Consider the following 28,000-nt stretch of genomic DNA (forward strand, 5'->3'; position numbering starts at 1 on the left):
GAGGAAGACAGCCCCGTAACTCTCAGCCAGTTTTACCTGGAATTGAGCTTCTGCAACACAAGCTGGGACCGGGGAGCCGGGGTGGGGGTAATAGGAAAAATGAGTGAGCTGCTCCTCCTAGGAAGACAGTGCAGCCCTATTCAGGGAACTGAGGGCAGAGGTAAAAGCTAGGTTAAATTGATGTAAAATCCAATTTACAAAATATTTTTAGGAAAAAAATATGTTTTTGGATAGAATTTGAGAACTAAAGAGTAACTAGAATTGTTTTATACAAGAGAAATGCTCAAGTCATTTAATGAATGATAATTTGCATTTATACAAGGATCACTTGTAAGTGTTAGGTTTTTCTAAAGAGTTTTGGATGCAGGCAAAGTTTGCATAAGAAAGTAAAGATATTCCCATAGTTACCTCAGCTACATTACACTTACGTCAGCCAGACTTTTCTATATATAACATATGTTATATATTAAAATATACAAATATAAACAGCATTTCAAATCCAAGGAACACATTCTGGTTCAAAGAAGTGTGGATTACTGAAATCCTACTCTATGAAATTACACATATGGTAAGTTCAAAATACAGATAAGGATACTTAACGACACATGTATCTCACTTATGAAGTCATAGCCTACATTAGCTTTGTCTGACGTCCGTTTTCCACCAAAGCCTCCAGCGCCAACAACAAAGATGGAGAACTGATTATAACATATAAGTTCCTCCCCAGAGTAAGAGTAGACTGAAAAGCAAATGAAAAAAAAAAAAGAGGTTATTACCAAAAGACATAACTAGTTACCCAATATGTGATCAACAATCCTTTTAAAAGTTTCAGAAACAAAATCCAATTACTAAAAGGCTTTGCAATTTAAAGACACCCAAGTTTGGGATACAGAGCACTCATTTTAATCATTCACTACCAGTCTCTGGAAGGCAGAGAGAAGAGGATCTTGACAAATCCTTTCTGGACTATGAAACAGCAGTTCATCTCACCTCTTCTTAAAGTGCCCCAACTGCCTTTCATATTTCAATTCTCTCCTTCTTAAACCTTTCAAACAATTCCACTATAAAATGCAGACTAACACACATGAAAAGATGCTCATCATCGCTAATTATTAGAGAAATGCAAATCAAAACTACAACGAGGTACCACCTCACACTGGTCAGAATGACCATCATTAAAAAGTCTACAAATAACAAATGCTGGAGAGGGTGTGGAGAAAAGGGAACCCTCCTACACTGTTGGTAGGAATGTAAATTGGTGCAGCCACTATGGAAAACAGTATGGAGGTTCCTCAAAAAACGAAAAATAGAATTGCCATATGATCCAGCAATCCCACTCCTAGGCATATATCCAGACAAAACTATAATTCAAAAAGATGCATGCACCCCTATGTTCATAGCAACACTATTTACAATAGCCAAGACATGGAAACAACCTAAAAGTTCATCAACAGATGAATGGATAAAGAAGATGTGATACACAAACACACACACACTGGAATATTACTCAGCCATAAAAAAGACTGAAATAATGCCATCTGCAGCAACATGGATGCACCTAGAGATTATCATACCAAGAGAAGTCAGAAAGAGACAGAGAAATACCATATGATATCACTTATATGTGGAATCTAAAATATGACACAAATGAACATATCTACAAAACAGAAACGGACTCAGAGATATAGAGAACAGACTTGTGGTTGCCTAGGGGAAGGGAAGGGAAGGTGGTGGAGGGATGGATTGGGAGTTTGGGATTAGCAGATGGAAACTATTATATATAGGATGGATAAACAACAAGGTCCTACTGCATTGCACAGGGAACTATATTCAATATCCTGTGATAAGCCATAATGGAAAAGAATACGAAAAAGTACGTATATATGTATAACTAAATCACTTTGCTGTACAGCAGAATTTAACACAACATTGTAAATCCACTAAAATTCAATAATTCAATAAAATTAAAAAATTAAAATAAAATACAGATAACCACACTCCCAAATTTTCAAACATTCTGCTGAAGTCCTCAATAGAGCCTGGAATGTAAAAGAAGAAATAAGTGAGAATGAAGGTATAAGCTTCAGGAGGGCAGGATCACGGCTTTTTTGCTCACCATCATATTTCCAGCAATTAGAATAGTAACTGGGACAGAAAAGGCACCTAATAAATATGTATTAAATTAATTAGTAAATCAATGAACAAACGATGTGACTGAGCAAGTTAGTGAATAAGTAAGCAAGTAATGAATGAAAGACAGCTGTCCCTCTTTCTACTGACTACTTTCCTGGTGACAGTTTGAGCATCACCTAAATCACCAGCACTATAAAACTAGGAATATGATTTTGAATTGTATAATAAGGAAAAATATAATTATAACAAAAAATAAGGGAAGTCATGGTGATTTGCATTTAAAATAAGACTTTTATCCTTATTACACAGAAAATTGGATATCTAATTTCATCTATATTTTATCTACAACTTCTAATACATTATTACCCATTACCAAGCTATAGCTAAATAAATGGAGTAGATCAAGAAAGAATAGTAAAAATTAAAGCTAAGGTTACTGCAAAACTTTTTTGTGGTAGACATTTGGTAGAATGGTGAGAAGACTAAAAGAAAACCAGGAGAGTTCCAGCCAAATGTTAGCCAATATTTGGAGTGGTAAGAAAATACCAAAACCTTAAAAAAGAAAGAAGAGGGGTAAGGAGGAAGAGGGAAAGAGAGAGAACAGACACATGTTCTATGTGTCTATGATGAAATACATAGTTTACTTTGTAAACTATGAGTTAACAAAAACAATGTAGTGGAAAAATATTTAAGAGCATTAAAAATGTTCTCAATATATTATTAAGTAAAAACAAGGCAAGTTCCAAAACAACATATTCAGTATAACCTCCTATGTATTTAGAACAAAAATGATAAAGCCTACATTCCAAATACCAGACAAAAACTTTCCACTGTTATTTCCAAAATTTTTTATAATGTTTATCTATTTCTATTGTTCTTAAACTTTAAAACAAATAAATTCTAAGCAATGTATCTTTGGCTTATGTTTAGTTACTAGTATTTCAACATTCATTAAACTACTATCATCTTTTTTTCCACTGCAAATAAAATGTGGTTATAGTGTTTAAACCCCATTTTAAGTTCAATAGGTTTGAATGTGCAAGGTTAAGAACCTAACTACCATTTATAAGAATGATTCAGGGGTCAAATACGTTTGAAGTTCCAAAGAGCTAACACAGAAAAGAGTATCTACAACATAGCCTAATTATCAACTGAGGGCAGTCTATGTATTCATTCCTGCCAAAAAACATACTCTAGGAAGCATAATTCTCCTCTATGTTTGCTATACCAGCTACATTTCTCACCTCTGTGCTTTGGTTATGTTGTTACAAATCCCCTGAAATGTCCCACTCTCTGGACCTCTACCCCAATCTACTCCACCCCCTCCTCCCTTATTTTCTAAAAAAGCTTATGAATTTTTAGAACACTAATCTTGCTTTCTCACAATTGGAAGATAAATAGAAACTTATTAATCAACTTCTGTGATAAAGTATTATGTTACATACAAAGCCTATGAATCTAACAATATTATTATAAGAACTAGAAATGAGTTACCATCCATAAGCATTATTAAACCGGATCCTTTATCCAGGACGTCAGCAACAATTGCTTCACATTTTAATTTTCCTAAAAATGGAAAGTAAATAAATAAATAATAAATAAATAAATAAGGAGACTGTTTTAAAGACCATAAGTTATATGAAGACATGAGAGAAATTAACATAACTTCCACTGTAAGTTCAGTAAAACTAAAAAATCATGATTTAGAATAATTTTCAATATAATGTTGAATCATAAACATTAAAAGCAATCAGAATACCTGAGTCACCAAATTTGAAACATCAATAATTCTGATACATTAGGTTGTAAAAAGTAACAATTTTCAATCATTCAATGAACACTTGTTAAGCATACAGCCAACACCAGCTACCCCATTCCTTCTCAAATCTCTACTCTATGGGCTTCAGTTAGACAGTGTTTCTTTCTAACTACTCTGTTCTTTTAGGGACTGTTCCATTATTTAACTGGTAATGTCTTGATGGATTAACAATTATTTGGGAGTGAACTCATAATCTTTTTCTCCAACCTGTTTTTCTCTTTTGTTCCCTATACGAATGAATGGTACTATCCACCCAACTGCCAAGCCAGAAACTTCAGCATGACCCCTGCCTCATAAAATAGTGTCTAAGTATGTGGCAAGACTGGAGTATGCAGAGACTGGGAGAAGCTAGATTATATGAAAAGTTTCTGACTTCATCCTGAAGTCTATGAACAGCCATCTGGTGTTTTTAACAGGGAAGTGACAAATACACTTGCATTTTGGAAATAATATTCTGGCTGCAGTGAGATGAGCAGACCTGAAGGGAGCAAGAATGGAGCCAGAGGGCTTCCCTGGTGGCACAGTGGTTGAGAATCTGCCTGCTAAAGCAGGGGACACGGGTTCGAGCCCTGGTCTGGGAAGATCCCACATGCCGCGGAGCAGCTGGGCCCGTGAGCCACAATTACTGAGCCTGCGCGTCTGGAGCCTGTGCTCTGCAACAGGAGGCCGCGATAGTGAGAGGCCCGTGCACCGCAATGAAGAGTGGCCCCCGCTTGCCGCAACTAGAGAAAGCCCTCGCACAGAAACGAAGACCCAACACAGCCAAAAATAAATAAATAAATAAACTCCAATCTCTTTAAAAAAAAAAAAAAAGAATGGAGGCAGAGAGAACACTTAGAAAGTGAGAGATGATGGTGGTCAAAGTGAGGGGGACAGAAATAGGATTCTAAATGTATTGAAGGGAGAGAATCAAAGAACTTGGTACCCGCCTGGGTATGAAAGATGGTAAAAGAAACGCTAAGGATACCTAGATTGCTGTCACTTTCACCTCCTAAATCTCTCTCTGCTTCTCCCACTTCTCTCCATCTCTCCACCACCACCTTAGCCTAAGCTACCATCATTTCATTTGAACTACCACAACAGACTTCTAACCAGGTACCTACATGTCCACTCTGACCAACTTTAAAACATGCTCTCCTATTATGTCTGAAGTTATTTTTTCCCAAAGTCAACCTGATTACCAACCTGATTATGCCAAATCCTTCTATTTTAAGTTCTAATGGTATCACGTATGTTTCATCTGTAATGTTTATCACATATAGTTGCAAGTGTACATTTATTTGTGTGGCTTTTTGACTATTGGCTGCCCTCCCCACCAGCTAGGTTATATGCTCCGTGAGGGCAGAGTCCAGATTTACTTCCATTCTCCATTTATTCACAACCCTAGCAGAAAGTTTAGAAGTTAGGAAGTAATCAATAAATATTCATTGTCAAATTGCTGGTGACCTCCTCAGGTGATCAACTCCACATCCAATCAAACACCAAGCCCACTCCCTACATATCTCTATAATTTCTCCACTTATATCCATCCCCATGCCCACAATCCTATTCAATCAACCACGGTCTCTAACCTAGATTATTACAACAGTCTCTTAGAAAATCTCCTTCTCTCTATCTCATTCCCTTAAAATCCAAGCATTACAAACATGAGCCAGAGTTGATGCTTTCTAAAATCCATGTTTGATCATATAATTCTCTCCTTTCAGTCCTTCAGTGGTTATCTATTGTCTTTAAAATAAAAGCCAAACTTCTTCACCTGACCACACACTGCACACTGCCTCAGATTAAAAAAAGGGCTGTGTGAAAACTTAGGCTGTAACACTAAACTGAAGACTCAAACTGAGACAGTGGAGCAGGAGGACACGGAACTCACCTCCCCACCAACAAACACATCAAAAATACATCTACATGTAGAACAATTCTCACCGAAAACTAAGTGCAGACTAACAGAAAGACCTGTACAACCAAGACTATAAGAAAGACCCACCGGTAATTGGGTAGAAAGGGAAGAAAAGCGATCAGGTCAGGACCTGTGTCCCTGAGAGGGGACTCAGAGGAAAAAGGAGATTACACGGGAAGAGACCTTCCCTGGGGAGTGAGCAGTTCAAGCCACACATTGGGCGCCCCAGCCCTGGTGTCCAACAAGGGGAACACGAGTCCCCTTGGCTGGTTGGAGGGCCAGTGGGATTAACAGGAGGGCTGTGGGAAGCCTGGACTCCGGGAGCACGTGAACACTTACGTGCCCCTGAGGCAGGGCAGAGAGGGCAGACTGAAACCACTTGGGTAGCTGACTGGTTTCCTACGACTGCCCTGGTCCCCAGCCTGAGCTGAGAGAACACGCCAGCACCATGTGCCTCATGTCGCAGCTTCACACTCTGGGCTGCCATGATTGAGGAAAAGGCTCAGCCATGAGACACTGAGGAGGTTCAAACTCTACATGGCAACTGAGCAGCGAGGGGGCAGCAATTACTGGTGGCTGCACAGGGGCCCCAGATCTCTGATGGTGGCCATGCCAAACGAAACCCATGCTCCGGGAATATTACTCAGCCATAAAAAGAAACGAAATGGAGTTATTTGTAGTGAGGTGGATGGAGTTAGAGTCTGTCATACAGAGTGAAGTAAGTCAGAAAGAGAAAAACAAATACTGTATGCTAACACATATATATGGAATCTAAGGGGGGAAAAAAAAAGGGTCATGAAGAACCTAGTGGCAAGACGGGAATAAAGACACAGACCTACTAGAGAATGGACTTGAGGATATGGGGAGGGGGAAGGGTAAGATGTGACAAAGTGAGAGAGTGGCATGGACATATATACACTACCAAACGTAAAATACATAGCTAGTGGGAAGTAACCGCATAGCACAGGGAGATCAGCTCTGTGTTTTGTGACCACCTAGAGAGGTGGGATAGGGAGGGTGGGAGGGAGGGAGATGCAAGAGGGAAGAGATATGGGAACATATGTATATGTATAACTGATTCACTTTGTTATAAAGCAGAAACTAACACACCATTGTAAAGCAATTATACTCCAATAAAGATGTTAAAACAAACAAACAAACAAAACAAAACCATGCTCTGACCGTCACTGATTACCCACACCTGCCCCTCTTGCTCCACCACTGCTCCCCTCTGGAGTAAGGGTGCCAGTGCTGGGAGCGGGGGGAAGCACACACTTAAAGGAAACTTAGCCAGCTCAGACCCGACCCTCAGGGCTTCTGCTCCAGCAACTTGGGACCTGCCCCCGCACCAAATAGTGGGGTAACAGCCACTAAGCAGAGGGGAAGCTCTACCTAACATCTGGCTTGGCCCTACCCCTCCATCTCCAGCCCCACCCCCTACCAAGATGACAGCTGCCAGCACACCTTGAGAAAAGACATAAGTTGTGCTCACATCAAATCCAGCTCTCCCATCAATGCCACTGGGCACATGCAGACTGTATAGGGACATGCCCACAAAAGAACACCCCTTCAAGACCACCATAGGTAACTATTTCACCAAATTTCAATAGATAAAGAAATAGATAAGCAAAATGAAAAGACAGAGGAATCTGTTTCCACTGAAAGAGCAAGAGAAAACTCCTGAAAAAAACAACTAATGAAATAGAAATAAACAATTTACCAGATAAAGAATTCAAAGCATTAGTAATAAGAATGCTAACTGAATTATGGAAAAGAATAGCTGACTACAGTGACAGTTTTAAGAAGGAGCTAGAAAATTCTAAAAAGAACCAATCAGAACTGAAGAATACAACAACTGAAAAGAAAAACACACTGAAAGGAATTAACAGCACACTAGGTGATACAGAAGAACACATAAGTGATCTGGAAGATAGAAAATGGAAATCACCCAATCAGAACAGCAAAAAGAACAAAGATGAGAACATTTTAAAGGATCTTTGGGGTAACATCATGCATACCAACTTTCCATTATAGGGGTCCCAGAAGGAGAAGAAAGGGAGAAGGGGGTAAAAATATATTTAATGAAAATTATGGCTGAAAATTTCCAAAGTCTGAAGAAGGAAACAGATAGCCAGGTACAGGAAACACAGAGGGTCCCAAACAAGATGAATCCAAACAGACCCGCACCAAGACATATCATAATAAAAATGGCAAAACTTAAAGAGAGAATTCTAGAGGCAGCAAAAGAAAAACAAAGAGCATATACAAGGGAATGCCCATAAGGCTATCAGCTGATTGTTCTGCAGAAACTTTGCAGGCCAGAAGGGAGTGGCATGGTATATTTAAAGTGCTGAAAGGGCAAAACCTACAACTTAGGATACTCTGCCCAGCAAGATTATCCTTCAGAATTGAAGGGGAGATAAAGAACTTCTTGAATAAGCATCAATACTAAAGCAACCCTAAAAGAAATGTTAAAGGGTCTTCTCTAAGTGGAAAAGAAAAAGCTATAACAAGAATTAAGTATCTATAGAAAAGAAAAAATCCCATTAGTAAAGGCAAATATATAGGGAAGGCTGAGGCTCAACCACTTAAATAAGCTAGTACAACGACTAAAACAAAAAAAATTGTAAAATCAAGTATAACTACAATAATCAGTAAAGGGATAAACATGAAGATGTAAACTATGACATGAAAAACACAAAGTATGGGGGCTTCCCTGGTGGCGCAGTGGTTGAGAATCTGCCTGCCAATGCAGGGGACACGGGTTTGAGCCCTGGTCTGGGAAGATCCCACATGCCGCGGAGCAGCTGGGCCCGTGAGCCACAATTACTGCGCCTTCGCGTCTGGAGCCTGTGCTCCGCAACAAGAGAGGCCGCGATAGTGAGAGGCCTGCGCACCGCGATCAAGAGTGGCCCCTGCTTGCCACAACTAGAGAAAGCCCTTGCACAGAAACGAAGACCCAACACAGCCATAAAAATTAATTAATTAAAAAAAAAACGAAAAACACAAAGTATGGGGGAAGCGAGTAAAAAATGTAGAGCTTTTAAAATGTGTTTGAACTTAAGGGACTACCTGGTTTAAAACAAATAAACACAGTCATAGATCAACATCTATGAGCCCCATGGTAACCACAAATCAAAAATCTACAACAGATACTCAAAAACAAAAGAGAAAGGAACACAAGCAAAAGAAAAGCATGAAACCACAAAGGAAAAAACTAAAAGAAGAAGAAAAAAACAGCGAAGAACTACAAAAACAACCAGAAACAAGTAACACTAACACTGAAACAGAATTATTCAGCATTAAGCAATACGAATTTTTTTTTAATCTCAAAAAAAATTAAAGCACAATTCTAGCTATTTGCTGACCTCTACATTATATAATGTGAAATGAAAAAGACTTTTTTTTAATTTTACCACCTTACATGGTCAGTATATAATTAATATTCTGACATCAGAGTAGCAACATAAAACAAACATATCAAAGTAAAGTGAAAAGATAATGAGAAGATTTACTGAACAAGTAAGATATTATTGAGAAAAATAAACTGATTATTAAGACAGCCTTGGTTTTACTTACTCTAAAAGAAAATAGAAAAAAGTTAATTACAAGACATCCTGTATCTTTTAACATTGTTTGCGTTATGAAAAACAGTACCAACACAAATACCTGAGAAAAGAATGAAGAATCATATTCATGGGAATCATAACTGATTATACACAATCACTAAGTTTAGGACACACACAGAATATGCTCCTTTCAATTGTTGACCAGATGTTTAGTATTTTGAAATAATTTATTAAATAAGACTATTCAAATAGGACAAAGTTTAAGGCAACCAAAATAGGTACTAGTTAACATCAATCTACTCTAATGGCTGACATGCACATGAATAACTTATAATATAGTTTATTTAGGTTGCTCTATGCCAGTTTAACACATTGACACAGTTTGGAAGGTTAGTCAGAAAATAAAACGATCAAGAACTCACCTGCTCTGGGAAGTGGTTTATATAACTCCAAGTACTGCTCCCCATGAAGAACCTACGTTAGGGTAAGCAAAATTTTATTAGTAGACTTTCTTTTTCCACAGCTTCTTCTGTGGATACCGCTAATCACAAGTGGCATTTCACTGTCCACACGTTCACGCGACTACTTCCCCCAAACTATCTGTCTCAATTTGGCTCCCACTTCTTAATTATATGATTCAGAAATAATCAGTCCCCCAATCTAAAGACTGTCAGCTCTCTAGAATAGAAAAGATACATTTGTGTTCTTTCTTGACATTCATAAATTTTTGTTGACTGATAACTGTGGATTATTTGCCAATGGAGACACTAAACTAGGCGTATTTCCAGTGCTCGTCACTGCGCCTGGAACACAGCAGGTATCCAATAAATATCTATTGAATAAAAATGAACAAATAGGTCAGTACTAGTAAAGTAATTTCAGGTCACACCTGCCAAATACAAATGACACAACCAAAACATTAATAGAAATCTTACAACCACATTCAAGTAAAAGCACTGCCAATGTCAACATTTCCTTAGTGTAAGAGTAAATACTAAAGACCCCGTGCAACATCAGAGCCACTTAACTTCAATGTATCAAAGCAAGAATATAAAAATATATGTAGGAATACAATAGGACAGTAAAAACAAAACCTGACCCATATATCCGAATGACCACACTCAACTGCTATGGGACAGTTTAATTCCCAGTCTTCCTCAGAACCCAGAAGGGAAAAAGAAAAGGGGTGAGGGTAGTGATGGGAGGACAAATGAAAGACTGCCTCACTATCATACGACCTGGAAGCTCAAGGTTAGGAAGACTGGGATTCAAATCCCAAGACGGCTATCATTCCCAGTGACAGATTTTGAACACTATTCATGATTTCCAACTCCTTCCAACTCTGAGGAAGAATTCTGAAACATTTACTTTAATTGTTTGTACTGACATTACCCAAACAGAAGAACTGTATGCAACAAATACCATGGGAGAGTGACTAAAACAACAAACTGCCTGGCATCTATTCCTTGCCTCCCTCCCAACTTCATCGAATACTTTAATAAAATAACCGTAGATTCTCATAGACTCAGAGCAGCAATGAGCTAATCGATCCTCCAGTAAATGGGTTCTCCAATCAGTCAAAATCACAGAAATCAGTTCAAAAGTCTACGATTCAACAGTTATCAACTGGACTCATGGCCTGACCCTCACTTCAAGAAATAAAATAACCCCAAAGCCTTCTCACAATTGTTTGCTCCTCCCTTCTTGAAACCATTTATTCACTTTGCTTCTCAAATACCACACTCTCCTGATACGCCTCATACCTCACCAGCCACTCCTTCCAAGTCTCTCTTGCTCACTCCTCCTCATCTCTTCCACCTCTCACCTCTCACCAAACTCAGGCTTTTCTCTACTTACGTTCACACATGGGTGATTTCACCCAGCCTCATGTCTTTAAATCTCACTTAAATGCTACCAATCCCAGTAGGGCCTCCCCCGCAAACTCTAAACTCACATATTTAACTGCCCACTGTATACCTCCACTTGAATGTGTACTAGGCATCTCAAATCTGTCCAAAACCAACTCCTGATCATCCCCACCTTAAAGTAACTGTATATATCTATTTTATTATACATAGTAATATATCATACATGTTACTACTACTATACATGTTAAATACATTGTACGTAATTAATTCTAAATATATGGGTATATATGCATATATATCATCCCAGTTAACCAGACCAAAAACCTTCTTCCTTGACTCCTCTTTCTTTCCATGCATATCCAGACTAGTGCTGGAATTACCATAATCAACTCCAAACTGGTTTCCCTGCTTCCATGCTTGGCTCCCATAAATCTATTCTCCACAGAGGAGCAAAAATGAGCCTGTGAGTGAACATAGCCAGATCATACCACTCCTCAGTTCAAACCACTACAAATGGCCTCCCATGTTAATCAGAGTGTGAGCTGAAATTCTTACGATGACTACAAGGCCCTCTTCTCCTACCACTGCCCCCTTGCTCATTCTATAGCTGTATCAACCCCCTTGCTGTTCCAAAAACAAGGTAAGTATGCACCTGCCTCCAGGCCTTTTACACCTGTTCTCTCTGCTTCAAATATTCTTCACTCTTGCTCCTTCATCACTATCGTCAGGTGAGGATTATCATACCCACTTTATAGATAAGGAAACTGAAGCTTAGAGAAGTTATTTACCCTTGGTCAAATAGCATGTAATGGCAGAGAGAGAATTAATAACATTATGCCAGGGTTATGGACTGTACATAATTATTGTTGTCTTCTTTTTGCTTGCCTTTTCAACTAACTCTCTACCCTTTTTTTCTTTTTAAGAAAAATCAAAAGACATGCTAAATCTTTATCCTTGAATCAACCACTATAAACTATTGTATTAAGACACCATACACACACACACACACACACACACACACACACACACACACACACACAGCATGTGACATTTACCAATCATATTTAAAGAAAGAGAAGAAGAGCAAAATAAAGGTTTCTTATTATGCATACCTTTGCCAAGTTGACTGAGAGCCCAGGAATCTCTGCTAATCCTCCACCCATTATAGATTTCTGAGCTAGAATAACTCCGAAGGTAGGCAAACAGGAGAAATCAGAACTCCCTTCATAAATAAATTTCAAATCTTTCGGTTCCTTGATAGATGCTCCCACTCCAAGGGCATACATAATAGTGTCCAGTTCCGTATAAGAAGAAGAAAATGGAGGAAGTTTATGGCCAATAGCTCCAGCCTATGGAACAATTGTAGAAAGTTATTTTTTTCACTGATATTCTTGTCAAATCTTTAAATTTCTGACTTTTCAAAACTATTAACTGCTACATACTTAGCTTTGTGAACAGAATGTCATTTTACTAAATCTGATAGGGTATCATAATTGTTTCACTATATTTTTTAAATAAAATCAATTATAATGTATGGAAAAAGACTTCATTTACAAATAAGTACTTTTTTCTTGCCCGCTTCTTGTTAACAGATAGTATATCTCATTTTCAACTTTCCTGTCTCTGATGATGGAAAAGCCTATTAATACAGTGACTGTTAGCTACTCAAAATTACAAAAAATAAAAAACTTATTATAAACAGGGATAATGAATGGCTCTATAAGATCTATTTTATAAAAGTCAGTAGAAACAGATGAGCAAAACACTGCTTAATGCTTGTAAATCAGACTCCCTCATAATGGTTTTGGTTATAATTAGATTTTACCATAAGCTCCTACCCAGGACTGTCCTTTATCTAATTGGATATTGTATTTTTCTATTTAGTGATGACATGCCTAACTAATTTGTGAAGCATATTTTAGGTTCTAAAAGAATCATGTCCAATTTTTGATCACTTTCATTCTAAAGCAAGAGTCAGCAAACAACAGCTGAGAATTAAGAATGGTTTTTACATTTTTTTAAGAGTGGTCTAAAAAAAGAAAAAGAAGATTATGTGTCAGAAACAGTACGTGGTCCATAAAGCCTAAAATATTTACCATCTGGCCCTTTACCAAAAAAGTTTGCCAACCCCTACTCTAAAGTAAAATCACATTTATAAACTGATCATATTCTCAGGGTTACAATTAGATTGTTTATTTCATCACTATGTCTCCCCTGAGTCACAAAACACCACAACTGAATGTGTCAAATGACTTATTTCTTATTATTTATGCACTATAATTTTTTTAAAAAAAAAGAAGTACTGGACATAGTTAATCAGCAAACTTCACAAGAGCTATAACCACAGCTCTCTTAGAATTTCTGACACAATGGGAGACTTTTTACTTGCAGCCATGTTGAAATATTTCCAAAATACAATCTGTCAATGCTTTTCCTTAAAAGAAATGACTCAAAAGAGGCACTAAGTTAAATATCCTTTTCTAAAGAGTTAGAAAGTGACTGAAGGACGATTATCAAAAATGCTCCAAAAACCAAAAAATACGCTTGTTTATTACACTGAAGAAGAGAAAGTAAAAGTTACATTTAATATTTTAGCTTTACGTTCATTCAAATTTTATAAACATTCATTACATGTTCTATAAAGTTTTATGGTCACTCACCTTTCCTATTTAACAATAAATTAATAGCTTGGAAAAGCATTTTTTGCATAAAAGAAAAGAAAAAAGAAAAAAAGGAAAGAAAAGAAAAAAGTCTCCAAAGAAGGCAAAGCGTTAGGCTTTCTCTTCAACTTACAAATCCTGATGTAGCTGTTGATGTCACATTACTGGTATGATTTGCCGAAACTCCTCCATCTGAATCTATTTTATTTAGAGCTTCAATTATACCGTCAATTGAGTCTAAAAAGAAAGAATAAATAACAATAATAATGCTTTTTTCCATCAACAGACGAATGGATAAAGATGTGGTACATATATACAATAGAATATTACTCAGTCATAAAAAAAGAATGAAATAATGCCATTTGCAGTGACATGGATGGACCTAGAGATTGTCATACTGAGTGAAGTCAGAAGGAGAAAGACAAATATCTATGATATCACTTATATGTGGAATCTAAAAAAATGGTACAAATGAACTTATTTACGTAACAGAAACAGAGTTATAGATGTAGAAAACATACTTATGGTTACCAAGTGAGAGGGAGACAGGGAGGGATAAATTGGGAGACTGGGATTGACATATAAACACTACTATATATAAAATAGATAACTAATAAGAACCTACTGTATAGCACAGGGAACTCTACTCAATACTCTATAATGACCTATATGGGAAAAGAGTCTAAAAAACAGTGGATATATGTATACGTATAACGGATTCACTTTGCTATACAGCAGGAACTAACACAACATTGTAAATCAACTATACTCCAATAAAAATTAATTAAAAGAAAAATCAGTCCCACTAGGGTGTGGGAAGAGCATCTGCATATGTGAAATATCTAGCCAGTTATTTTACAGTGCTATTTAAATAGTGACCCACAGGACAAACTTCCAGATTTTTCCTATATAGTTGAACTATATTTCATTTGTACTGAAAAAAAATTTAAATCATGAATGATTCAAGTCAATCAACTTCAGGATAAATAAGGATGAACGAACTGAATTTTCTCTTTAGGATCACTGGAATTTAAATAAGACAGAGTGCTTTGGTAAACCTATTACATAAAGATCATAAAAGCATCATCTTTCAAATATCCTAAAGAGCTAATATTCTCCTGGTGAAATCCAAATAAATGTAAGCTATTTCCAAAAAAAAAAAAAAAAAAGCTTTTGTTACAGACGTGACTAAGAAAAGCTACAATGCTTTAGACAATCATTCCTATAACATCCAGCAAGCCTGCTGCAGAACCTTCGCTGGCATTCATGAACTGACTGTACGATGTCAGGCTATTGCAGGAAAAAATCGTGAGACTCTGAACAGACCAAAGATAACTGGGTGTTTCCAACATACTCTCCCCACGTTATGATTCCAAAGAGGCTCTGAGCTTTGCAGTCTTTGAGTGATTTTTACAACTCTGTAAAGTCGGATCCTTGTCCACAGATGTGCAATTTCCATCTGGTGGAGGGACAACTAATTTTCCTTCTCTCCCCACCATCACCCCTCCTCCAGGATGCAACAATGTCAAGATTACCCCCCAGGTCTCTGTACAGGTAACTTGCTCAGAAAATATTACTGAAAATTCTTCCAGAGAAAACCACCATTATGACCAGTGACTATGGACAGAATTCAGAAGCTGCTATTCTGGGGTCTGAAAGGTTAATAAAGGAGATTCACAGAGTATCCACATATGCCATAAGGTTCCAAAAGCTCTGGGACCTTTCTAACAAACCTCCTTCTAAACTCAGACAAAAACTATAACTAAACTACAGAATGTGAGATGACCAGGGCTCTCTGCCATTCCTGGTGACACGAGGTAGGTTTCTTGCCTACCAATCTTCCTCTTACCACCCCATTTAGGCTGCTGCCTAGATGGGAGGCTATTTAACTGAAAGTAACCTCGGTACAGGCCGGCGGTACTGCACTCAAAGACAGACCACCTGAGTTAACTCTTGGCTCAAACACTGAGAAAGCTTGGGCCACTTACTCAGCTTTTCTGGGATTTAGTTCCATCATCTGTAAAATGAGAATGGTGAAATGGGTGCTTGGAAAGTCGTGATTCTACAGAAAGTGTAAGATTGTTTTTCTAACTGTACTTCAAATACTAGGGGTATCTTTTCATTTATAACTATATAGTTCATTGTTAGCTTTTTCTTTATATTAGTCTAATACTTTTAAGGCAATAAAATGGAATTCTGACCTCAGAGAAGAGTTTTTAAGACACTTCTTCCTTTTTCCTTTTCCTAATTTTCATTGATAGGTGATTGCTATTCGGAGACTAAATTTATCTCAAATATCAAAAAAAAGAATACAGAAAATGCTACCGCTAATGACATAACAATCATGTTATCCTCTGATTGAGAAAAGTACAATGAATATTTCAGTGAGTGTACCAGCAGACAGGAAAGTAACATTGGGATTAAAAAAAAAAAAAAGAAAAGTCATTTTTCAGATATATTCCTCTGTCAAACATTAAATATAATACTAGGAAGGGAAAAAAAGATTTTCCTATAAAATAATCCTGATTCATGATCCTTCCCAGAAAGGTCCTTTATATTTCATATACTATATACATATGTGAGTTATACTAGAAAAAATAATGTGACTTTTATTGGCCATCTCTTCCTGTGGCATATCATAGATGATTCAATAATTCAAGGTAACAAGCATTTACTAAATCCTTTCTATGAGTTCAGCACTATACTAGCACCAAATACAAAAGGACATACAAGATACATTCTCTGCCTCCAAAGGAACTTACTATGCAGCTAAGAAACCACACACTTATGAAACAAAAGCAGTGGAAAGCAGTCATGATTAGATGCTCAAGTTGTAAGAGTTCAGCTAAGAAAGAGATCAATGAAGCCCAGAATATCTGGGGAGGTTTTGTTGAACATCTGGGGCTTGAGTTTTTCTAAAGAAGCACCGAGATTAGCAGAGGTGATAAAAGGAATAAGAGGCATCTTAGAAAGGCAGAGAAACAGTAGCAAAGACAAAGTGCTAAAACAAAGCAAAATCTATTCACTAGAGAGAAAAGACCTAAGCCTAAATAATATAAGACTTAAATAAACTTTTGGGGAAATAAAGAAAAATCAGGTCAGACAAGGAGCATGTGATTAGATAAGGCAAGACTTTGAAACCAACCACCAGATGGGGAATAGATGCATTGAGCACAAATGGGTAAACACCTCCTACCGTCCTCTCAATCACACATATACCAAAAAATCAGGATCATAAGAAAACTGAAAAACTGACAGTGGGAGTAACATACATACCTTAAATTGGAGAGTTCTAATACCTACTGGAGCAGAAAATGTGCTCTAGATGATTTGAGCATCTAAGTTATCACAATTAAGAAGACAATTCCATAAGAGAAGAGAATGCTTTGTTGCCTCTGATTCCCCAACCAGGACTGAACTGACTTGGGACTCTTTACCTTGAATTCTCTGAGGCTTGGTGGCATTATCAAAGTCACAGATCTTCGTCCAGTTAGCCTTCACCGCCTCAGGAGTCATTGGCTGAGTCCTCTGTCTTACAATGGCTCCAAGGGTCCGCTCCCATCGTACTGGTTATAGAAACAAAACTAAGATACTGAACACACAGTTTAAGAGCGAGACAGAAAGCAGAATTCATGAGTCCCCTGCATTTTTTTTTTTAACTTCAAGAAAAATGGAATTTGGAAAAAAGATTCTAACTTCTAAAGATTTTTACTACAAAATTTTTTTAAAAGAATAACAAACCCATTAGGATGTCAAATTTCTTTTTCTAATATTTGAAGCTGAAGGGAAAACCTCTCCCTCCTCTGACTATGCCAGATACTACTAAAGGTAAGATGAAATGCTGAATCAGAAAGTTAAATTATGTATAATCACACCAAAAGACTGTCTTCATCACCACAGATCACTTAGATAATACACTTTAAGGTAACAGAACAGAGTAGAGCTTTGTTGAATAGCAAACTGAAAACTAGTGGTGATAACAGGCCAAAGACTCCAGATAATCAAATTAATATATCAGACAACCCCACATAATTCTCCCGTTTCCTCCCTTTGCTCTTCCTCCTTGTCCATGGGAAGTCAACTAGATTGCCCAGATTCACAAAAATCATCATTGCTGCATAAGTTCCATGAAGATAATTTTTAACATTGTGTCTTTTTTAAAAAGCCTGAGGAATAAACAGAACCTTATTTAAACAGAATGGTCAGACTTTGATGATTACTAAATCGAAGATTTGTCCTGGGGAATGACAGAAGCTTCTAGAGATTTCTTATTGATAAAGTCCCATATACAGCTTTTATTGCAACAACTGATCTTCCTTTCTTAAAAGATGTCATAAGACACTTAAAAATGTTTGAATAAGTTACTTCATAACTTAGAGAACAGTCATTAATAATATTCTACAATATGTTGTAACAATGTCATCCAGTAATGGCAGCCTTTTAAATAATTCAATTAATTTTGATACCAGCATCCAACTGAAAACTTGAATTGGGATATTGGAATGTTCACAATTTTTTTTAAACACCATAAAGTAATTATCCAATCTGGAGCTCACAAGGTTTAAGAACGGGGGGAAAAGAGGACTTAAGCCAGATGAATTTACTGTTGGGCTGAAGGAGAATAATTTCTATAGATCAGCTGCAATTTCTCTTCTAGAAAGCTGTCCTGTGTGATTCCCCACTGTCTCCTTCTGATGTCTCATGCTCCAAGGAAGAAAAGAATCACTGAGAGAATTGGAGAACTTGCCTAGGACAGAGCTCTTCCCATCTTCAAAAAACGCCCTCCCTCCCACTCACTACTCTGCTGAACAAGCATGTGGGGTGCCGGAGACATGGGAAGACAAACATCAATATAAAGAGAGACTGTGCTGTCTGAAAAAACAGCCAGTTCTGAATAGGACAGGACAAATATTGAATAAGCACTGCTAATAGGAAAAAAACTGAAAAGATCCTTGAAAATACCACAGGCCTGCAGGACAACTTCCATGTTTTAGAAGACCTGTTGCTATTACAATGTTTGAGTTTGATTATGCGTGCACTAAATCCAATGGTTCGGCATTTGACAAGGTCTTTACCCAGCTCTACCTGGATATGCAGGTTTAAAGATATGGAAATAATGTATGGCAAACCAAAAACCAAAAGGGACTTACATTTTCCAATCCATCCTGCTCCAACCTACCAAAAAGAGGAGGAAGAAGTTATACCATCTAATGTGAAATTACTAATAGAATTTTCATGAAATTAACAAAACAGGCAGCTATCTTTTTACGAGTATCAGAATGCTAGATGACAATGGATGAAAATAATGCAGCTCTACAAAACTCCGTTGGCCGGCATGACTTTGCACTATTCATGTTATCAGAGTAGAAAAATAAAGCAACACAATATAGCAGAAATGCATGTAGTAGAAAAGCATGACTTTGCACAGAAACCAAGGTGCGATACCAGTTCTTCTACAGACTAGCTGTCTGATTCCTGGTCAAATAATTTGACTTCCCTAAACTCAAGATTCCCCTTATATAAAATCAGGATAATAATACACTCTTCATGAAGTAACCATGAAGGTTAAACAATATAAATACCAAATTTGCCCAGCACATCACTTGAAATACATGTCCTTCTAGAAAGACTTAATGAATAAAAAAAAATAAAAAGCAAAGAAAAATAAAGCCAGGATTTGACTTAATGAACTACATATACTCATTTTAATGAAACACCTTTATATAGAAATGTGGCAAATGACCAAATACATTAATCACCGTCCAGAAAGATGGTATTTTTTCTAGAAGCCATTCAAGGAAATCCTCAGAAGAAAATGTCTGATGTAAGAAAATCTGTTTGTCATATCTTCAAACACCACAACTACAGTGTTCCACATGCATATAATAGAAGAAACTGTACCAGCAGACAGCACACTTCTCAGTGGCTCTACGCTCAAGGGTATGGCTTTTTAATCACTCATTCCTTTACATATATTAACAGGACAATCGGCCTTGATGCTGTCAGAGTAGTTAAAGTGGCAGTGGTACTGATAACAGGAAAGAAAAATATCATCTTTTATCATATTTGGGGAGTGAAGCAACAAGCTGCAAACTCCTCGCAGGTGCTAGAAACGACAGCTCCAGTCGATCCAAAAAATCTCTATCTGCCACTCTAGATATCTATCAAAACTTGGCAAACAAAGTGTCAATTTACATTCAAGGTTTAAGTCAGGATATTACACACCGCTCTTACTGTATTTTGCACTCAATCTCACACAGCAAATGTCCCTTACTAAAACTGTTCACAATATAGTAAAATAAAAGAACAACATACAAAACTTCATCTACAGCATTATCCTAGTTATCTGTGCATGTCTGGGTATGTGTGTAAATTGTATACTTAAAAAAAAAAGACTACTCGTGTAAAATGCACACCTAATAAAAGACTGGAAAAGAATATCCATAAAAATATTAATAGGAGTTATCTCTCGATAGTGGTAATGTGGGTGATTTTTATTTTCCTCTATAAACTCCCCTATATATTTGAAGTTTTCTACAAAAAGCATATATTATTTTTGTTCACAGAATTAATAACAAATATAAATGTAAAAGACAAAGAATTTTTGTTTAATTCCTTAATGAGATAAAAGACAGGCAGACCAAATTTGGAGCTCCACATGGCTTGATATTATTAAATTTCTCTTCTCTAAATCTAGAGTTGTAAAGTTCTTTCCACCTCTAATTTTCCACAATTCACAATCAACAACTGTGATTAAGAAAGCAGAGGTGCCTATCTCTGCATAGACAGGTGTAGACTGTTTTTCATTTACTAAACAGCTTTTTATTCAAATACATCAGGCTAATATATCATTCACTTCAAACTGAGCCAGGTAATTTTGCTACCAAGAAATATCTTTGGATATCATGTATTCCGCATGCAACAGGTTTATTATTATATTACCACAAAGACTCAAATAAAGGGGGGTGGTCTAAAATATAACAGTTTATGCTAGAAAAGAAAAAAGAGATCAAACTCAAATGAGGACCAAAAAATATATAAATCAGCATAAGGAAATCTAAAGGGACTTTGATTATAGAGTGAAAACTGAACCTCACTGGATAGTAGGATTATGTGTGGTTTTTATTTTTATAGCAAACTTGTAAAGCTTTGCGATAGGGAAACATAGCAAAGTTTATTTTTAAAGTTAATACAAATAATTTGTGTTTACTGATCTATCATACCCAGACTGAATTCCTGCTATACTGATATAATAGTTAAAATTGAGGGGTGACTGCTAGGTATGCTAAGAGTTTAAAAATATGATCTCCAGTTCTCACAACAAAACCCCAAGAAAACTAAAACTCAGGGAGGTTAATCTGTACAATATTCCAGCGAGCCAGCAATTACCAGAGCAAGAAATCAAAACCTGGCCTGGCTGACTTTAAACCATCACCTCTGTCCCTTCACTTTACTACTCAGCATCTCTAACCAAATGAGACTTTCTGTATCTGACTAAACACATCAAACCAGCCAGTCACATTTTCATTTGACAAGAATATCAGAAATGAAGAACTAGGGAAGAACAATTTACAAAGTTGCTGTTACTTTCTCAAAAAAGGACATTAGTCATACTTGTTCCTTAATTATAACAAATACATAATATTAAAAAATATACAAGTGATACCAACTGATGCAGATTTTTACAAATGTGAACAACTGGAAAATACTGATTTTTGAATCATTTTTTATATTTAATTACACAAATATTGCTTTGGGAGAAAGTGCAAAGGTGCAGAATACCTCAAACAAGCCACCATTTTCCTCACAACTCTCATGGCAAAGCCAGAGGACCAGGGGTGCCACGTAATCTGGCTTCAGAGCTTCCAGAAGATCTGAAATAAATAGCCAAAAAAAGAAAAAAAAATCTATCAATAAGAATATATACATATTCAATCAATCATTTTACTTTCTGAAAATTCCTCACTTATAAAATTATAGGTTCAGAGACTTTTTAAATAAATAAGAAAAAAATTAGATATACATAAATAATTAGTATTAACATCCAAGGCTTTTAGAAGAATCTTTTCATCCCAATGGATATATTCAGGCTTCTAACATAGAAGGCATCAGATATACCTTTCCAAGATGGGTAACATACTGTTTAGAAGACAAGTTAAAGCTGCCTTGGCAAAGACTGGTGAGCAAAGGCATACATAGCATAATGAACTTAGGTACCATTCATTCCCAAAACTATTTTGCTCTCCCAGAAGCTAGAAAACTACAAAACAGCCTTGACAACTGTAATGGCAGTAAGATGATGTAAAATGGACCTTGCAACCGTGACTGATGAGTCACAAAGTGTAAGAAATATTTTCCTGCTGCATACCTTCTGTGAGCAACTTAACAGAGCAGAAAGGTACTACACAAGGAGCATGAACACCTAGATTTTACTGCTGGCCCTGCCATGTAGGCAATTTAGGGCATTGAGCACAGCGCTCAACTCTCTTGGACGTGTGTCTGCATCTGTAAGATGGTAATTAAAATGCGTTACCTGCCTATTCTACTAAGTTGTTGCAAGGCTCAAAGGAGACACGATTTGTAAATACATCTTATAATCTTTAAAGAATCAAATAAATGTAAATTTTAACTGTGAAGGGACAAAATACAGTTTTATATTTTAAAGTGACAAAGATGACATTTACAGTCCCTGTAAATTAAAGAGCAGCTCTAAGAACCTTTCACTTTACAGTATTCCTGACCCCAGAAACTGTGAGATAATATATACTTGTTGTTTTAATCCACAAAATTTGAAGTAATCTATTACACAGCAGTAAATAACTAATACAGCTTGGGAAGTTAGTTCATGGGTATTCATCCTAAGATTATGTTTCATTTCATGTAAGAAACATGTAAGTCACATACATGACTTTCCATTTTTCAAATATATTTCAAAGGGGGAAATGAAATTGCAAATGTCTCCGCACATTACTCATAACACCTGGTTCTTTAACAAATAATTCCTTTGACAGCCTGTAAGTTAATATTTCAGAGGAAAAGAGGAAAAACGCTGAGGCAAAATAAATTTTCGGCTTTTTCTAAACTATAAAAAAGTAATAAATACCAAAATTTAAAATAACAGGAATTCAGAATCTGAAGGGCTTTTAAAAATGATCTGTAACAACTCTCTTCCTTTACAGAAGAGAAAGCAGGTCCAGAAACTTAAATTATTTGTCTAAAGTAGATCTTATTCTCCAAACATCTTTCACTAGGGTTTGGTGGACATAAAAGATACTACATTAAACAGTGACCTAACATCTCTAGAGGTCAAAATTAATGGAAGCTACATTCCCAAAGGAAAGCAAATTTAAAAGCTCAAGTTTTCAATATTTTCTTGGAAACTTGCTGCTTCCCCAAGAAAGTCTACAGCCAATGGCAAAAAGTGACTCAGGTAGGAGTCTAGCACAGAAATGATAAGCATAAAATTCTAAATAGTGGTTATCTCTTGGCATGAAGCAGAGGAACAGAATAGAAGGTATAAAGTTAGATGCAAGTAATGTTCCAATTCTTGGGTTGAGCAGTGAGTTCATGACTATGCATTACATTTTGATACTTTACTTCTTGCCAGTAACCTACACTGTTGTGCATATATATGTAGCATTATACTTAAATAATCCAGTTCTTTAACAAGAATTCCTTCAAAAAGATATGAGAGTATAAAGTTTTTTTAAAATAAGGGACTTTTTTAAATGGCCCTGTTGACAAAAGAAAAGGAAAAAAAAATTAGATCTCAGGTACAAATAGCTATTCTACACTAAAGCAAACTGGTTAGGCACAGCTCTTAGGAAAAGCTAGCAAGTACATACTTGGTATTACAAATCCCAAGTTCTAAAATGAATGTTAGCTCAAACGTGGAAAGTAAAATGGTACTGTGAATAAGCATTTGTATGCCATGAAGCAGCTAATTCTAAAGTAATTTCACTCATCAATTGTTTTGTACTGTTTCACAGAAACTATTTTTAAAGTATTACAGATATTTTCTTTTTAGATATATGTTAAAACCAGGAGTATCAAAAACCATACAGTTTTCCACCAGTCAAGTATTCTATTTCTTATATAACTAAATAAATAAGCATTGGCTCTCAATCATACATTTAAATTTTTAAATTTACAACTTTATATTTCATGTTTTCAAAGAACAAAGTTGGAAGACTCACATTACCTGATTTCAAGACTTACTATAAAAATATAGTAATCAAAACATCATGGTATTGGTAAAAGGACAGGCCCATAGATCAATACAACAGAACAAACAATCCAGAAATAGACCCACACATACATACATGGTCAACTGATTTTCCACAAAAGTGCAAAGGCAATCCAAATCAAGAATGAGGAATAGTCTTCAGGACAAATGAACTCGCAGTTTCTTCAACAAATAATTGGCACTTTTTCAAAAAGGAGAATGAACTATCATATGTTAAATAAAACTTAAGAGATACAGTAACAAAATGACTGTGAACCTTGTTTAGATCATTGTGGAATAAACTAACTCTAAAATGATATTTTTTAGATAACGAGGAAGTTTCCATATAAATTTGGTATTAGACAATGTTAATGAATTATTTTATTTGGTGTGATATTGGCATTGTGGTTATAATGTCCATATCTGTTAGAGACACATTTCCAAGTATTTATTAGGTGAAATGCAACATCTAAGATTTGCTTTGAAATGTTACAGAGAAAAAGGGAGAGGGTAACAAAATAAATAAATCAATAAGACAAAATCATTTTGAAATATGCCCAGAGCATTCTGTTCTCCTTAACAAAGGCCTATCCTCAAGGGAAGCTACCAGAGCCTTATTTGACCTAAGGGAAGAGCAATTAGACTAGTGGAACCCCTCTAGCCTTCCTGTCTCAAATAACGGGAGAAAAAAAAAAGGCTAAAAAACTCTACTGAAGCTCAGAGTCCAGAGACTTTGACCTGCTAAAAAACTTGCGGATTTAATCATAAGATTATAGAACACTTCCCCTCGCCATAATTTACAACCACTTCAACAGGCCTCCAGTATAACAACAGTGGATTACAACTGAGAGAGCTGCAAACACAAAGAGTACCTAGGGAAACCCAAAGACAACAGGGGACACAAAAACAACGACAAAGAGGAAAATGTAGCCTCTGACACCAACAGCTACAGCAACCAATAAACGCAACCTAACTCCTAGCCAGATAAACATGAAACCTCACAATAAAGCTCTGTATACCACACTTTCTACTACCCCAATACATCATGTTCAGTTTTCAACAAAAATTTCAAGGCATGCTAAAAGACAAGAAAAGTACAGGCTGAGGAGACAAAGCAAGCCTCAGAACCAGCTTGAAATATAGCAGAGATTTTGGAATTTTCAAACTAGGAGTTTAAAATAACTGTGATTAACATGCTAAGGGCTCTAATGGAGAATAGTGGACAACTTACAAGAACAGATGACTACTGTAAGCAGACAGAAGGAAATGCTAAAAAAATCAAAAGGAAATGTTAAAAAACAAAAACAATATAACATTTTGAAATGAAAAAAGAAAAATCAGTAAGCTTGATTTGAATATATGTCAATAGAAACTTCCCAAACTGAAATGAAATGCAAAGAGAAAAAAGGACAAAAAGATAAAAGGGAATAGAATATCCAAGAACTGTGGTATAATTACAAAAGATACATTGAGACTTCCCTGGTGGCGCAGCGGTTAAGACTCCACGCTCCCAATGCAGGAGGCCCAGGTTCAATCCCTGGCCAAGGAACTACATCCCGCAACTAAGAGTTTGCATGCCACAACTAAGGAGCCCACGTGCTGCAACTAAGGAGCTTGCAAGCCACAACTAAGGAGCCTGTGAGCTGCAACTAAAGAGGCCCACCTGCTGCAACTAAGACCCGGCCCAACCAAATAAATTAATCGATTAATTAATTAAAATAAAAAGATAGAACAGGCACATAATGGGAATACCAGAAGTAGAAGAAAAAAAGAAAACAACAGAAGAAATATTTTAAGCAGTGATGGCTGAGAATTTTCCAAAGTTAATCACAGATACCAACCGCAGATCCAGGAAGCTCAGAAGACATCAAGTAGAATATTGCCAAAAATCTACACCTATTATTATGCATACTATATTCAAACTGTGGAAAAAACAAGGAGAAAACCTTGGAGGAACACAGAGGGGAAAAAATACCTTATGCATAAAGAAACAAGGAAAGAATTATGTCAGACTTTCCTTCAGAAACCATGTAAGCAAAAGAAGAGTGGAGTGAAAGATTTCAGGTGTTGAAAGAAAAAAATTACCCACCCAGAATTCTGTACCCGGTGAAATTATCCTTCAAAAGTGAAAGAGACTAAAGAGAATAAAAAAACAAGCTAAAGACTGGGAAAAAATATTTGCAAAACACATATCTGATAAAGAACTTGTTTCCAAAATATTCATGGAACTCTTAGAACTCAACAACAAGAAAACAAAGAACCCCCCCCCCCAAAAAAAAGAAGAAGAAAACAAAGAACCCAATTTAAAAATGAGCAAAAAATAAGAACAGACACATCACCAAGGAAGACAAATAAATGGCTAATAAGCAAAGGAAAAACATGCATAACATCATAAGTCATTAGGGAACTGCAAATTAAAACAATGAAATACCCTATACACCTATTAAAAGAACTAAAATGCAAAAGACTAACAATAATAAATGCTGGCAAAGATGTGGAGCAACAAGAACTCTCACTCACTGCTAGTAGGATTGAAAAACGATACAGCCATTTTTGAAGACAGTTTGGAAATTTTTACAAAGCTAAAGACAGTCTTACCATACAATCCAGCAATTATCCTCTTTAATATTTACCCAAATGAGTTGAAAACTTATGTCCACACAAAAACCTGCACATGAATGTTTATAGCAGCTTCACTCACAACTGTCAAAAACTGGAAACAATGAAAATGTTCCACGATAGGTGAATGAAAAAACAAATTGTGGCACCTACATACCATGTAATATTATGTAGTGATAAAAAGACATGAGCTTCGGGCTTCCCTGGTGGCGCAGTGGTTGAGAATCTGCGTGCTAATGCAGGGGACATGGGTTCGAGCCCTGGTCTGGGAAGATCCCACATGCCAAGGAGCAACTGGGCCCGTGAGCCACAACTACTGAGCCTGCGCATCTGGAGCTTGTGCTCCGCAACAAGAGAGGCCGCGATAGTGAGAGGCCCGCGCACCGCAATGAAGAGTGGCCCCCGCTTGCCGCAACTAGAGAAAGCCCTTGCACAGAAACGAAGACCCAACACAGCCAAAAATAAATAAATAAATAAATAAATAAATAAAAGCTAATTTAAAAAAAAAAAAAAAAAAAAAGAAATGAGCTTCAATCCTCCCAGACATTTGGGAAAAAAAGGAGAGGATGAAGAGATGGAACACAGGGGATTTTTAGAGTGAAACCATTCTGTATGATCTATAATTGTGGGTACATAACATCATGCATTTGTGAAAACGCATAAAATGATACAACCTAAAGAGTGAGCCCTAAAGTAAACTATTAACTATAGTTAATGATAATCAATCAGGGACTTCTCTGGTGGTCCAATGGTAAAGAATCTGCCTTCCAATGCAGGGATGCAGGTTCGATCCCTGGTCAGGGAACTACGATCCCACATGCCACAGAGCAACTAAGTCCGGGTGCCACAACTACCGAGCTCACGTGCCTCAACAAGAGAGCCAGCGTGCCACAAAATATAGAGCCCACGCACCCTGAAGCCCATGCGCCGCAACTAGAGAGAGAACACCCACGTGCCACAACTTGAGAAAAGCCCACGCACCACAACGAAAGATCCCACATGCCTCAACGACCCGATGCAGCCAAATAAATAAATAAATAAATAAATAAAAATTGATCAATACTGGTTCATCAACTGTAATAAATGTAGCACACTGATGTAAAACTGTGTGGGAGGAGGAGTATATGGGCACTCTCTTTACTACCTGCTCAATTCTTCTATAAACCTAAAACTGCCCTAAAAAACAATCTATTAATTGTTTTAAATA

At 36.7% G+C, this 28,000-nt stretch overlaps 1 protein-coding gene across 1 annotated transcript in view; it reads right to left on the reverse strand.

The window, feature by feature from the left end:
* Positions 1-28,000, reverse strand: part of LOC130707177 (peroxisomal multifunctional enzyme type 2-like) — a 67,077-nt gene that overhangs the window by 14,575 nt on the left and 24,502 nt on the right. The window contains exons 8-15 of the mRNA XM_057540386.1: positions 21,732-21,823; positions 19,100-19,124; positions 17,387-17,515; positions 14,083-14,186; positions 12,402-12,638; positions 9,844-9,895; positions 3,628-3,699; positions 636-739 (exon numbers count right to left, since the gene is read on the reverse strand). Coding sequence (XP_057396369.1) covers positions 636-739; positions 3,628-3,699; positions 9,844-9,895; positions 12,402-12,638; positions 14,083-14,186; positions 17,387-17,515; positions 19,100-19,124; positions 21,732-21,823 — 815 coding nt within the window. The remainder of the gene's footprint in view (positions 1-635; positions 740-3,627; positions 3,700-9,843; positions 9,896-12,401; positions 12,639-14,082; positions 14,187-17,386; positions 17,516-19,099; positions 19,125-21,731; positions 21,824-28,000) is intronic.

The sequence above is a fragment of the Balaenoptera acutorostrata genome, chromosome 2, assembly GCF_949987535.1.
Source record: "Balaenoptera acutorostrata chromosome 2, mBalAcu1.1, whole genome shotgun sequence".
Taxonomy (NCBI): Eukaryota; Metazoa; Chordata; class Mammalia; order Artiodactyla; family Balaenopteridae; genus Balaenoptera; species Balaenoptera acutorostrata.